This window comes from Phacochoerus africanus, chromosome 9 (assembly GCF_016906955.1).
Source record: "Phacochoerus africanus isolate WHEZ1 chromosome 9, ROS_Pafr_v1, whole genome shotgun sequence".
Classification (NCBI taxonomy): Eukaryota; Metazoa; Chordata; class Mammalia; order Artiodactyla; family Suidae; genus Phacochoerus; species Phacochoerus africanus.
In genome coordinates this window covers 100906172-100922555 of record NC_062552.1, presented here as the reverse complement: position 1 = coordinate 100922555, position 16384 = coordinate 100906172, and the positions used below count along the sequence as shown (strand labels likewise).

The 16384-nt window shown below is 40.7% G+C and overlaps 1 protein-coding gene across 1 annotated transcript in view; it reads left to right on the top strand.

Moving 5' to 3' along the window:
- Positions 1–16384, top strand: part of NEK9 (NIMA related kinase 9) — a 44537-nt gene continuing 28153 nt past the window's right edge. The window contains 8 exon segments of the mRNA XM_047794853.1: positions 1–371; positions 3097–3274; positions 5449–5504; positions 6073–6143; positions 7626–7735; positions 9682–9812; positions 12506–12616; positions 14759–14823. Coding sequence (XP_047650809.1) covers positions 153–371; positions 3097–3274; positions 5449–5504; positions 6073–6143; positions 7626–7735; positions 9682–9812; positions 12506–12616; positions 14759–14823 — 941 coding nt within the window. The 5' untranslated portion in view covers positions 1–152.

The window sequence follows — 16384 nt, the reverse complement described above, 5'->3', positions numbered from 1 at the left end:
TGCTTCCGGGTCAGGGGGGAAGGAGCCACCATGGAGCCTCGCGGGGTGGCGGGGCTGGCGGAGCCGCGGGTCGGTGTCTGAAGCGGGAGCGGCGCAGCGCCGCCAGCACCGCCGGGGACACGCAGGCCGGTCCCGCCGCCGCCGCCGCCGCCATGTCGGTGCTGGGCGAGTACGAGCGACACTGCGATTCCCTCAACTCGGACTTTGGGAGCGAGTCGGGGGGTGGCGGGGACGCGGGCCCGGGGCCCAACGCGGGTCCGGGGCCGCGAGCCGGCGGCGGCGCGGCGGAGCAGGAGGAGCTGCACTACATCCCCATCCGCGTCCTGGGACGCGGCGCCTTCGGGGAAGCCACGCTGTACCGCCGCACCGAGGTAGCCGCCCCCGTCCCGCCTGCGCGGCCCGGCTCTCCCCGCGCCTCGTCCTTACTTAGTGTCAGGGCGCCCGCAGTTATGTGTCTCGGGGTCCTCACCACTCGTCCAGCTCACTTACCCTCAGAGTTGGTTGGATCGCTGGTTTTACTAACTGGTCGTTTTTTTTTTTTTAACGCAAGTCATTGAACCTTCTCTAAGCCTTAGTTTCCCCGTCTGTAAGTTGGAGTTAGTGGTAACTATCTGCCTTAAAAGTAATGTTTATTTTTTTAAGGTTGTTTTGAGAATCGAACGGGGTTTCTTTCCAAATTGTATATTAAAATAGTATACGAGTGTGAGATCTCGTCAAAACTTCCTTCCCCTCTCATTCTGTACAGCTCTCCAAGGTCGGGGTGGAGAGGAGGGGATAGCTTCAAATTTCCCACATCCATGTCAACCCAGTTGTCTTGCCATAGCTTGAGTTTAGATGTGAACATTGAGTTCGAGATTTTTCTCGAATGTCGATGGGAAGATTGTCTTGTGTCGGTTTTCTTCCTCAGTGTTTATCCAGCAGCGTTTATGCATGGGATTTTTTTTTTTTTTTTGGTGTATTCTAAGCCATTAGTTCTTAACTTTGCCAGGGATAAGGACTTCTTTGAGAATCTAATGTAAACATTGCCTCCCCCCCAATCCATTATTACACATATACACATCCTTTGAAGAGATTCGTGGATTATTGATCCTCAGATTCAGAATGTGTACTGATTAAAACCCTGTAGTGGTGACTCTCTTTCCAAAAGCTAACCATAAACTCGATTTGATCACTGAAGGCTTAAAACTGTAGTCTTGGAATAGTTAAGCATCAATCAGAACCTTATGGGGTTGCTGAAGATGATTATCTGCAGTGCTGGTTTGTGTTCCAAGCTAGCATACTTTTAAGGCTAAAAGATGGAGGAGGAGAGAAGTGGTTGCAGAATTAATATATAGAGTTACTGTTAAAATTCGGTTTTCCAAATGCACTATGAGAAAGAAGAGATGAGAATTAATATTCCTATTTTATAGTTAAAGAAACTAAGACAGTATATTTGTGTGACTTGCCACTTTTAATTAGAAGCAAATCCTGGGCTGGGACAGAGTTTCACATCTTCTTGTCCATGCCTTTCCATTATTATCATGTTGAACTTGATTCTGAAATTATTTTAAATTATATTACACCTCCCCAAACTATATAGTATTATCTGTAACACCAAATATTTATTACATCTCTGAGTATAAAGGATTAACTTGAAGCAGCCCTTTCCCTCAAGAAGCTTATATTTCAGTGGGAAGACCAGTTAGATTTGTTCTTTAGCAAATAACATATAAGTTATACATGTACATAAATAAAAAAGAATGGACAAATATTTCAGTGTATGAGCACTAAAAATTAAGGGAATGGTTGCATTGAATAAATGCACAGTAGAAGGTTTATCCATCTTCCTCAAAAGGTTTTTTTGGTTTGTTGTTGTTGTTGTTATTTTTCTTTTTAAGGGCTGCACTAGCTGCATATGGAAGTTCCAAGGCTAGGGGTCAAATCAGAGCTACAGCTGCAGGCCTACACCACAGCCACAGCAACTCAGGATCTGAGCCGCATCTGTGACCTACCTCGCAGCTCATGGCAGTTCCATGTCCCAAACCCACTGAGTAAGGCCAGGGATCAAACCCACATCCTCATTGGTACGAGTCGGGTTCGTTTCTGAGTGCCATGATGGGAACTCCCTCCTCAGAAGTTCCAAAGGCCCAGTAGAGCCAGTCTAAAGGATATGCATGGTTATTTAGGTAGGATGCTCCTGGGCTGGGGAGCAGTATCAGTAAAAGACAGTATGAAAGAGAGCAGACATTGGCAGCTGCAGGTAAGTTTTCCTGAGTAGAGGAAGACATAGAATGAGAAAAGTGACAGGAGAAACAGTTTGCAAAATCAGAGAGTGAGGGAAGTGCACTAAAAATCCTTAGACATGATTTATTCTTTTTTTTTTTTTTTGTCTTTTTAGGGCTGAACCTGTGGCATATGGAGGTTCCCAGGCTAGAGGTCTAATCAGAGCTGTAGCCGCTGGTCTACACCACAGCCACAGCAACACCAGATCTTAGCTGAGGACTGCGATCTGCAGCACAGCTCACGGCAACACCGGATCCTTAATCCACTGAGCAAGGTCAGGGATCGAACCTGCCACCTCATGGTTCCTAGTCGGATTCGTTTCCACTGCGCCATGATGGGAACTCCCAGACGTGACTATTTTTAATCCAGAAGGATAAATGAAAATCACTAGAGAAATCTAAATTTATAAAATTAGAGGCAACTTTAATATTTCCATTTTACAAGAAACAGTGGTCAGCTATGGATAACCACTCTCCAGTTCTCTGTTCCCCCAATACTCTAGCCATATTACTGTCCTAATCATGACTAGCAGTCTGTCTTAATGTCCCTCAATAGAATCTTTGAGATCTGCCTCCAACCCATGTTTTTACCTGAAATTGACATCATGTAAATTAGGTGTAAAAACCTGTAACAGCATCATAACGCTTTTCCCAGTCCTGCAGGGACTTAATTTATGCAGAACCTTTCAAGTCTGTTCATATTTTGTTTAAAGGCAGAAAAGGAGTCAGTCTCTGCCCATCTAGGAAGTTCTCTTTCTAGGCTTACAGATCCGGGTATGGAGTCATTCTCTGCCAGGCAAGAGGAAAGCACGATACCTCTATTACTGTGTTGTAGGATGACTCATTGGTCGTGTGGAAGGAAGTTGATTTGACCCGACTGTCTGAGAAGGAACGTCGTGATGCCTTGAATGAGATCGTTATTCTGGCGTTGCTGCAGCATGACAATATCATTGCCTACTACAATCACTTCCTGGACAATACCACCCTGCTGATTGAGCTGGAGTATTGTAATGGTAAGATAGAACTCAGTGGGACTTCTTCCAGCTAGACATTCTTGTGCTTATACTTACCTTGAGGGGGAAAGAAAAAGAAGGTGCATATACAGTGATAAAAAAACCCAAACTAGATGGGTTTCTAGAGTTTAAGAGAACTAGTTCAGGCCCTGCAGTGTTTTGAAGTGATCTACAAAATGAAGGGAGGGATTTTCCCCTGAATACCTAAATTCTCCTTTGTGATTATAATTCCGTCATCATATTATTTGATCAGTTAAATTTTACATTCATTTCCAAGGTTTTTTCTCATGAAATGACATTAGTCAGGCGTTAGAGACATAGCATGGTTTGGCACTGGGTGATGTAATATTTAATGAAATCTTATAGCTGATATTTATTTATATTGGCTTCAGCTAAAGCTGTCCTATTGAAAAGTGGTCCAAAGATCATAGCTGACTGAAAATGATATATAGCAAAGCATGGCTTTATCTGGTCTCTGATTTCTTTGAGCCCTTTTGCTTGTAAAAGAGCAGTCTAGCCTAGTTGTTAAAAAAAAATAGACCCTGAACCCATATCCCAAGCTCCACTACTTTTTAGCTCTATAATCTTGCACAAGCAGCCTAACTTCTCTGTGCCTCAGCTTTCTTATCTAAGTGAGTTTGCAGATAAACAGTAGTTAAGCTCATAGGGTTGTATTAAATGAATGTGTAAAGCCCCTAGCATAGTGCTTGATATGTAGCAAATTTTTGGTAATTACTGTGCTAGCTATTATCCTTCTTACTACACAGAGAACCCTGAAAGCCCTTTCTTGAGCTGCATGTTAAGAGGTCCCAGCATATTCTTCACTTAAATCTCTAAGAGAGGAGTTCCCTTGTGACACAGTGGGTTAAGGATCCACCCTTGTCACTACAGCAAATTAGGTCCCTGCTGTGGTACAGGTTCAATCCCTGACCCAGGAACTTCCACCTGTGACAGGTGTGGCCAAAAAAAAAATCTCTAAGAGAAAGCTCCTAGACTTCTAACTTTCTTACTAGCTTCTTGGATATCATGATTGTTCCTTGTTCTGATCAACCCTAAATATGTGAGATTATATTAGCGATTTTTGAAGTAGCAAAAGCCTCTAGTAGTTAACTTCCTTTGTGGTTAGGAGGAACTAGAACAAATAGTACATTTATTGAACACAGAGTTACTAAATTGCAGAAGCAAAGAAGTTGTGAAACTTAGCCAGGACTACAGTGTAAGTTATAGTTGCAGGTAGGAAATACAGTGAGTCATCATCATTTGCGGTCTGTATTACTTTATAATGAGAGGAGAAGCAAAATCAGACTTACTCTGCAGCAAGGAGTTAGTAAAGGGGGTCAAGACTGGAAACAATCTAGAGTCTACCCTAAATTTGGGAAACCTTTTCAGTATGAAATGGAAAGAAAAAGAAGATGATATATACACCTGTGTATACAAAACATCCCATCACAGGAGTACCTCGCAGGTTCTAATAGTCAAATGAGAGAGATGTGACCAAAACATTGCAGATTCCTTTAAAGGGAGTTCTGAAAAAAGAAAATCATATGATTTTGAAGACTTTCAAAGTAATTTCACTAATTAGGGTACTATAGAAATGGTCTTTACTCTCATCTTTTCTAAAAATGCCATACTTCCTGTTTTTGGTTTTGTTTTTTTGAGTCTCTTCTGTTAGGGAGGGGAATCCTTTTTTTTTTTTTTTTTAATCATTTTAATATTTGTTTCCCATATAACTTAAATATAGCTCTAATCTACTTTTTTTTTTTGGCTTTTTGGCTTTTTGGCTTTTTAGGGCTGCACCCGTGGCATATAGAGGTTCCTAGGCTAGGGGTCAAATTAGAGCTGTACCTGCTGGCCAACACCACAGCCCACAGCAATGCTGGATCCTTAACCCACTGAGCGAGGCCAGGGATCGAACCTGCCTCGTCATGGATGCTAGTCAGATTGTTTCCGCTGAGCCACGACGGGAACTCCAGGGAGGGGAATTTTTGAAGAATATTTCAGATATAGGCTTTGACAGATGGGAAGAGTTTTGTATCCATGTAAAGAGCCAAGAGGGAAGAATGGATTTCCTTTGGAGCAGAAGCAAAATCCTTCGCTTCCTGTGTCACCTGTTAAAACCATAGTACCTTTGATCTCTATTAAGCAATTCAAACCTGTTTCTTGTTTAATTGCAGGAGGTAACCTGTATGACAAAATCCTTCGTCAAAAGGACAAGTTGTTTGAGGAAGAGGTAACTCACATTTCTGTGGAAGGAAGCTAGAATTGTAATACTGTGATTCTTGCATTCTAGTTCTGTATTTATACTCTTCCAACAATGAAGAGTGTTTTTTTTTCCTTTTGTTCAGACTCCTTCCAGGCCCTGGTTGATATTCATGAGAAAGGAAACCTCTAACAAGGAAGCTGTCTTTAGCTGCTTCCTAAACGGTTTACCTCAACATCATGATTCTCTATGGGCTTTCTTTCCCGGTTCTATTACTGCATACTGGTATGCCCAGTTTTCTATACCTTTGCATTCTTCCTGGATTTCTTTCCACAAGTCTGCTTCACCATACTATATTTTATAACAACATTGGAACTATTTTATGATGATCTGCTTTCTTTCTTTTTTTTTTTTACCCCTATCTCTTTTCTTTGCCTACTCAACCTACAAGCAAGAAATGTCAAGTCATGTTGAATCATAACCTCTGATTGCAGTTTCCTTTGTTTTGTGTGTACAAGTGTGTATGTATGTGTATGTATTTAAATGGAAGTTTGTTTGTTTGTTTCCAGTCCAAATATAATTTATTTTTTCTCTGCAGATGGTAGTGTGGTACCTATTTCAGATTGTTTCAGCAGTGAGCTGTATCCATAAAGCTGGAATCCTTCATAGGTAAAGAGTGAAATAATATGGGATGGATTCTATTCCACCCATCCAACCCCCACCTTGGGCACCTCCTGTCAGCACTATTATTTTCTTGATTAAGCAGTCAAGGAAGGCTCTTCCGTTGATATAATTTAGGAAGGAAAGAGTGAGTAATGAAGGGCATTATCTTCACTTCCTGAAGTTAAACTGTGTTTGTGATCTAGGAAGACTCTCCTCAATAGCTAGGTACTGCTCAGTCATCTCCTAAAGAAAAATTTTTTTTTGGGGGGGTTGCTTTTTTAGGGCTGCACCCAAGGCATATGGAAGTTCCCTGGCTAGGGGTTGAATCAGAGCTGCAGCTGCCAGCCTACACCACAGTTCACAGCAATGCTGGATCCTTAACCCTCTGAGCAAGGCCAGGGATCAAACCCAGGTCCTCATGGCTACTAGTTGGTTTTGTTACCACTGAGCCACAACAGGAACTCCCGTCTTAAAGAAATATTTTAGAGATGAGTTCATTAATTCATCAGTTAAGCTTGGAAGCCACTGTAAAAGTGGTATTAGATTAGTTGGAATTCACAGTAAATGTTTCTCTGAGCAATAATTGGCAATTGTTTTTACTTTTATAATTGTCTTTTAATTAAGTAAAAACTTACTCATTTGTACAATTAATTATGCAGTTTTCCCACATCTTTGGAAGGAGGCTGAGGGGACAGCTTTCTATGCATTTCTAGCTATAGGAGAGAACCCTTATAAGAACATTTCCATATTGTTATATCCTTAAGTGAGTCATGGACCATTGCTAGAAATAATTGTTAATACATTAGTATTTCTTTTTTTGTTGTTGGTTTGTCCATTTGGTTAACATACATTTCTTAATAGATATTGAGTAGCTACAGTTGTATATTGTTATTTTCTTTTCAGAAATTAACAAAGAACATTGTTCTAGTTTTTTCACATCTTTCAGTAAAGGAAGTCAGAGTGTAAACCAGGCACGGTTTGTGTTACTTACGGTCAGTTCATCTTTAGAAAAATAGCCAGTGATTTTATTAAGGTGATCTACATAGCCTGATCATTTTGCCATTGGGATGTGCAGTCTTCTCTTGCCTTAACAGATTTCAACCTTTGACAACAACTAAATGTTCAAATGCCTTGATATCATTTAATTCAAGGCATAAGTGGTAATTGAAGAGACAGTGTACCTTATAGGAGTTATGATTACCTAGGGCACTGTTTTTGTTTTTTTATCTGACCCTCTCAACTTTTCCTATTGCCTTCATTGGTTTGGGGGACATGCCTGTTCTATGCAGCCCTGGAGGTTGGATTTAATTCTGTGCCCTCACTCCCCCAAGTCCCCTTTTCAATATTAAAGTATATGAGAAAGTGATACCATTCTTTGGGATCCCATAACAGTGTGAGCAGTGATAACATTCTTTTTTATTTTGTACTAATCTTAGGCAGAAAGGGTGAGTATATGGGTTTGATATATAGAATCTTTTTTTTTTTCAGAGATATAAAGACATTAAATATTTTTCTGACCAAAGCAAACCTGATAAAACTTGGGGATTATGGCTTAGCAAAGAAACTTAATTCTGAGTATTCTATGGCTGAGACGGTAAGTATGTGTTGCTCTTGACTTAATTTTTTTTATTTTCCTTTCCTGCCCCATGAGATATAAATTTACCCCTTAAATCTTGCATACTTTTCTCAGTATTCTTACAAGTTCTCCATACTTACAAAGCAAGTCTTCAGGAGTCTTTTTCCAAGACTCACTAACAGGCATTTACATCCTTAATTTTTTTTTTTTTTCCTAGAGTCATTGTCCACGTAACAGTTCTGACATCATTGCCCTTTCCAGCACTGACTAAAGACTTTTCTGAAAGCAGTAAAATGCTTCATCTTTTTTTCTAGCCTAGGATCTTTAGTAGATTTCACTTTATCTCTTATTTAATGTTCGAGCTTAGGATGTTGGACTTCTCTGTTGTGTTTCCTTTGAATTTCTCTAGTTCAGAAGTCCTGTATTACAAATAAAGGCTGATGCCCAGGGAACAGTTTGCTCTTTAATATCACATGCAGTCTGAACCACAGGGCTCCCTTCTCACCTGATCCTATGAAAGACCTTTGGTAAAGAGTAGACACAAACGGATCTTTAAGGACAATGATCTGATCCTTTTAAGACTTATAAAACCCAATTATTACTCTTCTGGTTTTTACGGTGCTCTGTCTTTAAAAGAACTTGAAAATATGAATTAATTTTGTCCTGTTGATGTTTCTTTTGATAATGTCGAGATATGCCTGCAAGCAATTTAGAGATATCTAAGAATACGGATAGCCAGGTTGGGAGTTTGCTTCCGGGACCCATTGTGCTTGTATCATGGGGCCATATTGAGCTTCTGAGGAAGTAGTCATGTCCTTGCCCGGATTTTTCCCTTCAAGAGTAATCTGATAAAAACCAAGATTTAACTTTTTTCAGCCATTTAAATGCAAAGAAGGAGTGATATGAAAATTTATAAATGCTGTATAAGCCATCTGAAAAATTGCTTTGCTTTGCTGACTTAAAGATGGCTATCAGTTTTGTTACCGCTGAATAATAGGGTACTCATTGTCTCTAATCTTTGGAGAGACGTGAGCTCCATTCAGGACATTTTTTTATTCCCAAACACATTCTTGAACTCAGAATTTATTTATTTATTTATTTATTTATTTTTTATTTTTAGGACCACACCCATGGCACATGGAGTTTCCCAGGCTAGGGGTCCAATTGCAGCTACAGCCGCCGACCTACCCCACAGCACACAAACACAGCTCACGGCAATGCTGGATCCTTAACCCATTGAGTGAGGCCAGGGATCAAACCCACAGCTTCATGGTTCCTAGTTGGATTCATTTCTTCTGCGCCATGACGGGAACTCCCTTTTTTTAATTTAAAAAAAAAAATTTTTTTTTTTTTTTGGCTGTACCCATGGCATGTGGAAGTTCCTGGTCCAGGAGTTGAACCCATGCCACAGCAGAGGCCTGAGCCTCAGCAATGATAATGCCATATCCTTAACCCATTGAGCCACCGGGGAACTCCAGAAAATCTTTTTAAATTTGAAAGTAGTTCACTAACAGTATTGGTATGACAAATGTTAAATTAAGCTGTTTACAAAGTTTCACTACTATGAGTTTCAGTTATGACTTTTAACCCCTTTATTCAGTTACCATCTCCAGTTTTTTGTTTTTTTCTATTGGTGAGCTTTTACAAAGAATGCTTTATCTCTGAAGTCCTTCAGTGGCCTTGAATGCCTAAAGCCTCTGTGATCCACAAACCACAGAGCTCTTCTTCCTCGCAAATTACCACAGGCCTTTACCACAGAGATTGGCCTTTTATAATTTGCCCCAAAGATCTGACGAATAAGATTTCTCTCCGTGGTGGCATCATCTCATAAACATTTTGGGATATGCTGATGAATGTTTTATAGTTGTTATCAGTAATTCCTAGGAAATTCAATTTGGTTTTGAAATACTAATACAGTTAAGTTACCTCAGAAGAAGTTATTCTGTGATTATTTTCTTTGTTGTTCAGCTGTGGGAACTCCATATTACATGTCTCCAGAGCTCTGCCAAGGAGTAAAATACAATTTCAAGTCTGATATCTGGGCGGTAGGCTGTGTCATTTTCGAACTGCTTACGCTAAAGAGAACATTCGATGCTACAGTAAGTTAATGTATTATTCCTATATTGTCCTTGCGAATGGTATGACTTGGTTAAGAGAATCAACTTCATTTATCCCTGAGCTTCTGATTTCTTGAACAGAGATCAGCTGTAGGCAGAAATAACCAGTATTCAGGCACTGGCTTAGTAGTGCATTATTGAAATGCTGTAGACTAGATTTATCTCCACTTTGAATTACCCATTAAAATAATCATATCAAGTAGTTTGAGCATGTTACTTAAATCCGTTGACTGTAATTTTTTTTTTGTCTTTTCTAGGGCCGCACCTGCCGCATATGGAGGTTCCCAGGCTAGGGGAGCTGTAGTCACCAGCCTATGCCAGAGCAACTTGGGATGTGAGCCGCATCTGCAGCCTACACCACAGCTCATGACAATGCCAGGTCCTTAACCCACAGTGTGAGGCCAGGGATCAAACCCGAAACCTCATGGTTCCTAGTCGGATTCGTTAACCACTGAGCCATGAAAGGAACTCCTGCTGACTATAATTTTTAAACTGGCTCTAGGATTGACTCTGTGATGCAGCAGTTGGGATAAGCCATTTCATTTTCTCATGCTTCTACTTTTTTTTTAAAGCTAAGGCAAATTATATAATACTTATTATTTTGATCTTTTTATGAAAAATTACATACACACTGACTCTTATTAAAAGATTGTTACTGTTTGTAGACAACAGATCCCGTTAAGGTCTCTTTCTTTTCTTCTTAAGTAAAGCCCAGTTCCTGGTCGGATTCCTTCTCAAGCTTTAATATGCATCGGAAATCACCTTGGCGTCTTGTTAAAATGCAGACTATTGTAGTGTGTCTGGAGCCAGGCCTGATACTTTGCATTTCTAACAAACTTCCAGATGATGCTGATGCTGCTAGTCCATGGACCACAATTTGAGTAGCAAAGTGATTCACATCCAATATCCTTTACAAACCAGATGTGAGAACTTAAACAAGTCACTTCATCTCTTGATCCTCTATAACAAGGATCAAATCACTTGATCCTTGTTATAGATTCTCTGCTAATGTATATGGAAAATGCAAATGTAAGATAATGTAAAACTAATTGGACTTTTATGAGACCTAAAGTTTTTCCAATTTTCTTAAATAATATAGTAGAAGGAAAATGAGTTTTGTAGTTAGATAGACTTTGGTTGGAATTACGGCTCCATTTTTTATTGTCTGTGTAATCTTGCATAAGTTACTTTACATCTCTGAATTGGTAATGATAATCTTGTATGGTGTTTGCAAGGGTTAAAAACCATCATATGTGGAGTTCCCTTGTGCAGTGGTTTAAGGGTCTTGGTGTTGTCACTGCAGTGGCTTGGGTTGCTACTGTGGCACAGATTCAGTCTCTGGCTTAGGAACTTCTACATGCTGCAGGCGTAGCAAAAAAAACAAATTATATGTGCAACTTATGTTACATAGTGGTCTCTCAGTAAAAGTGGTGGTAGCATTATTATAATTTATTATCATTATCAACTTATTATTTATTGTCTTGTCTATCGTAGCAGAGTATCACCTATATAATCACTATTAGAATATATAAGTTAGGAGGCAAATTAGTTGGCAAAGTAGATACTTAAAGCCAAGAAGCACAGCTAACCTTGCTTTCTTTTTTCTTGGAATTCATTTGAAGGATCAGATAATAACATACCCTTAAGTATTATTCTGTTGCCCACATAGTTCATACCTCGCTGCTGACCGGTTGGCTTTATTTTCTCTCATGGTAGTAGTACACTCCCTGTTTCTTGCTGACATGTAGTAATAGTTATGAAAAGAAGTCAGACCTGATTCAGAACTATTGCCACTTCTTTTTTTTTTTTTTTTTCCCACTGTACAGCAAGGGGGTCAGGTTATCCTTACATGTATACATTACAATTACATTTTTCCCCCCACTTCTTTTTAAAAATTAATTTATTAATTCATTTTTGGGCTGCACCCATGGCATGCAGAAATTCCCGGGCCAGGGATTGAATCCATGCCACAGCAGTGACGATGCCAGGTCCTTAACCTGCTGAGCCACAAAGGAACTCCTGCTACTTCTTTATTTTTGTTTATTTATTTATTTATCTAGCTTTTTAGGTCCACACCTGCAGCATATGGAAGTTCCCAGGCTAGGGGTCGAATCAGTGCTACAGCTGCTGGTCTACACCACAGCTCACAGCAACACTGGATCCTTAACTCACTGAGGGAGGCCAGGGATCGAACCCACATCCTCATGGATACCAGTTGTATTTGTTTCCACTGCGCCACAACGGAAACTCCTCCTCCCACTACTTTAAATAACAGTTGAAGACATCTCAGAATCCCTACTGGTAGATTATATCATCTTTATGTAACCAAGGACAATACAATAATCACTTTCTTTTTTTGTTTGTTTCTTTTGTCTTTTGTCTTTTTTTTAGGGCCATACCCGCAGCACATGAAGGTTTCCAGGCTAGGGGTCTAAGTGGCGCTGTTGCTGCCAGCCTACGCCAGAGCCACACCACAGCAATGCCAGATCCAAGCCGAGTCTGCGACCTACACCACAGTTCATGGCAAAGCCGGATCTTTAACCCACTGAGCGAGGCCAGGGATTCAACCCAAAACCTCATGGTTCCTAGTTGGATTCATTTCCCCTGTGCCACTACAGCAAGTCCAGTAGTTTTTTCTTTTTTTTTTTTTTTGTCTAATAATCATTTTCTTATAGAATCCACTCAACTTATGTGTGAAGATTGTACAAGGAATCCGGGCCATGGAAGTTGATTCTAGACAGTACTCTTTGGAACTGATCCAGATGGTCCATGCATGCCTTGACCAGGTAAGCATGCATACTGGTTTCGATTCATTGTTTTACCCTTCTAGCCTAGTGTTTGCAGTATGGTATAGATGAACCTACACAAAACCACATCCACTTCCCTAGGCTGTATGTAGGATAACTGCTAATTCATGATAGTTGTATGCTTCAGCTAACAAATTCTTTGGGTTTTGGGGTTTTGTTTTTGTTTGGTTTGTTTGTTTGTTTTGCTTTTTAGGACTGCATCCATGGCATATGGAAGCTCCCACGCTAGGGGTCGAATCAGAGTTGCAGCTGCTGGCCTACGCCACAGCCACAGCAACCCAGGATCCAATCCGAGTCTACAAACTACACCACAGCTCACAGCAATGCTGGATCCTTAACCCACTGAGCAAGGCCAGGGATCAAACCCATATCCTCATGGATACTAACCAGGTTTGTAACCTGAGCCCCAGTAGGAACTCCTGTTTTTTTGTTTGTTTTTTTAGCCAACAGATTTAATTTACAGATTTATGAAATGATTTTACCATCTAAATTGTGTTCCATTTTCATGATCAAGATTAATTCTTATAAATTGACTTTATGAAATAATAGAGATAATTTAGAATTCCTAATGTGTATAGTTCTAAATCTCACAGTTGCCTTGCAGTGTAGCACTAGGTAGTATTATTCACCAGTGATCTAAGAACCATAGGCATTAGAATCACCTGGGGATGGGGGGAATTTTACAGGAAAATGAAGATCCTAGGCCCCACACCAGACCACCTGGATCAGAATCTCTGTGGATAAAGCATAGAAATCACTCCAGGAGATTCTTTTTTTTTTTTTTTTTTTTTGTCTTTTTGCCATTTCTTGGGCTGCTCCCACGGCATGTGGAGGTTCCCAGGCTAGGGGTCTAATCGGAGCTGTAGCTGCCAGCCTACGCCAGAGCCACAGCAACTCGGGATCCGAGCCACGTCTGCAATCTACACCACAGCTCACGGCAACGCTGGATCGTTAACCTACTAAGCAAGGGCAGGGATCGAACCCGCAACCTCATGGTTCCTAGTCGGATTCGTTAACCACTGCGCCACAATGGGAACTCCCCAGGAGATTCTTAATTGCTGTTTATATTAAAATTTAGAACCACTGCCTTGCCTTTAGAACAAGTGAGGAAGGTGCGTTTTTATTCGCGTATAAGTTGGTGATAATGAGATGCTAAGCATGAAGCAAAGAACCTGACATAAGAAATTATGTTTTTTCAGAAAAAAAGGATGATAAATAGTGGTCTTGAGAGGAAGCCAAATCCCTCTTTTGGGGAGTTCCTGTCGTGGCTCAGTGGTTAACGAATCCGACTAGGAACCATGAGGTTGCGGGTTCGATCCCTGGCCTTGCTCCGTGGGTTAGGGATCTGGCGTTGCTGTGAGCTGTGGTGTGGGTTGCAGATGTGGCTCGGATCCCGCATTGCTGTGGCTCTGGCGTAGGCCGGCAGGTACGGCTCCGATAGACCCCTAGCCTGGGAACCTCCATATGCCGCGGGAGCGGCCCTAAAAAAGACAAAAAAAAAATCTCTCTTTTGATCTCATCTTGCCCATTTCCTTTATTTTTTATTTTTTTAGATTTAATTTTATTTTTTGCTTTTTAGGGCTGCACCTGGAGGTTCCCAGACTAGGGGTCTAATTAGAACTACAGCTGCCGGCCTATACCACAGCCACAACAACGCAGGATCCAAGCTGCATCCGCAACCTACACCACAGCTCACAGCAACATTAGATCGTTAACCCACTGAGCAAGGCCAGGGATCAGACCCGAAATCTCATGGTTCCTAGTTGGATTCGTTTACACTGCTCCACAACAGGAACTCTGTCCATTTCCTTTAAATTAAAACTCAACTCAGAGTTCCCATTGTGGCTCAGTGAGTAACAAATCCGACTAGGAGCCATGAGATTGCAGGTTCGATCCCTGGCCCTGCTCAGTGGGTTAAGGATCCGGTGTTTTGGTGAGCTGTGGTGTAGATTGCAGATGAGTCTCGGATCTGGCATTGCTGTGGCTCTGGCGTAGGCCAGCGGCTACAGCTTCAATTCAACCCCTAGCCTGGGAACCTCCATATGCCTTGGGTGCGGCCCTAGAAAAGACAAAAAAAATAAATAAGTAACCAAAATAAAACTCAGCTCTGGTACTTTTTAGGATCCTGAGCAGAGACCCACTGCAGATGAACTTCTAGATCGCCCCCTTCTCAGAAAACGCAGAAGGTAAAGAACAAAGAAGTCATTTCTTTGTCTTTCTGTAGATGGTTGGCTGACTGTTAGAGGCCTGATCAGAGTACCACAAAGAGAAGGTGGTGTTTCCTGGCTTGGCCACTCTGATGCTATTTTCTACCAGCATCTCTGCTTTCATTGCTTCATTTAGCTCTTGACTCTCATCTCCTTAGCCTGTACTGTTTCATTCTAAGTTTGTACTGATGAGACCCTAAGCCCTCACTCGCTCATCTGTGAGTTCTAATCTAGAGTTGAGGCATTAGAGTATAAGAATTAAGAGAGAAGGGCTCTGGACTCAGACATCCTTATGTTTGTGTCTGAGTTCTGGCGTTACCTTTGTCAAGTTATTTAATATCTCTGTCCCTTAGTTTTCACCTCTGAAGTAAGGTAGGGTGAGGATTAAAGGAGGTAATGCATATAAAGTACTCAGCCCAGGGCCTGGCACAAGGTGCTCAACAGTTGTTGGATAGTACCTTTAATTTTTAGTGCATTGTTTAAGGTGGTAGGTTGCAGTTGGAGGAGTCTGCTTCAGGTATCTTCTGCCCATTTCCAGTAGTTGAGCTTAATTAGTTCCTGACTGGTTATTTCCTGAGATTTATGCAGCCTTAGAATTCTCTAGAGGTAGGAAGAATGTCCTTTATCCCTCACTTTTGGTAGGAGGCTTCAAATCATAACACAGAGGATGACATGTTCTTTGTCCTTCTAAATTGTTTCAGTGGCTATTTCATCCTGTTTCACTGTTTTTACCTTATTACCCTTCTTCCTCCCCTACCATTTCTTTGTTTCTATATCATCCCAATATTAAAACCATGTAGTTTTTCAAGTCTCGCCTTTAGTTGCATAATGTATATACCTAATTCCATAATTTCTGCTCTTTGGTTAGTACTTTTTATTCTGTTGTATTAAATTAATCTTTTCTGATTATCTAGTTGATCTTTCTCTTTTTTTTTTTTTTGGCTGTGCCCATGGCATGTGGAAGTCAAACCTGTGCCACAGCAGTGACAACACCAGATCCTTAACTGCTAGGCCACCAGGGAATTCCTCTCTAGTTGATCTTTAGCCAGTGTTTTAGCATCTAGAATTACGTGTAATACTCCAGATACAGCCCTGTGACCTTCCCTTTATGATCTATGAATGTTCAGACAATATCACCCTTTAAGGCCTGGTTAAGCATATTTAAATTCTTTATCTGGCTTATTTTCCAAAAATATACTACTATTTAAATTTCTCCTTTAAATATTTTCATTGATAGTTTTTAATTGCAGTTTTTATTGAGATAATTGGAGATTAACATGTATACTTTGTTAGAATTTTGTTCTTTGATGGAAAAACATAGGACAGAGCTTTCCAGGTAAAGCACAGATGCAGGAAATTGTAGAAATATTCAGGAAGTACTAAGTCTTTTTTGGTTGGATTAGTGGTTCTAGACCTGGTGCTCTCAATAGCAACACCTCAGGTACTTTCAAAAAAATACTGAAATGCTAGAGTCCCCATTGTGGCTCATGGTTTATGAACCCAACTAGTATCCATGAGAACGCAGGTTCAATCCCTGGCC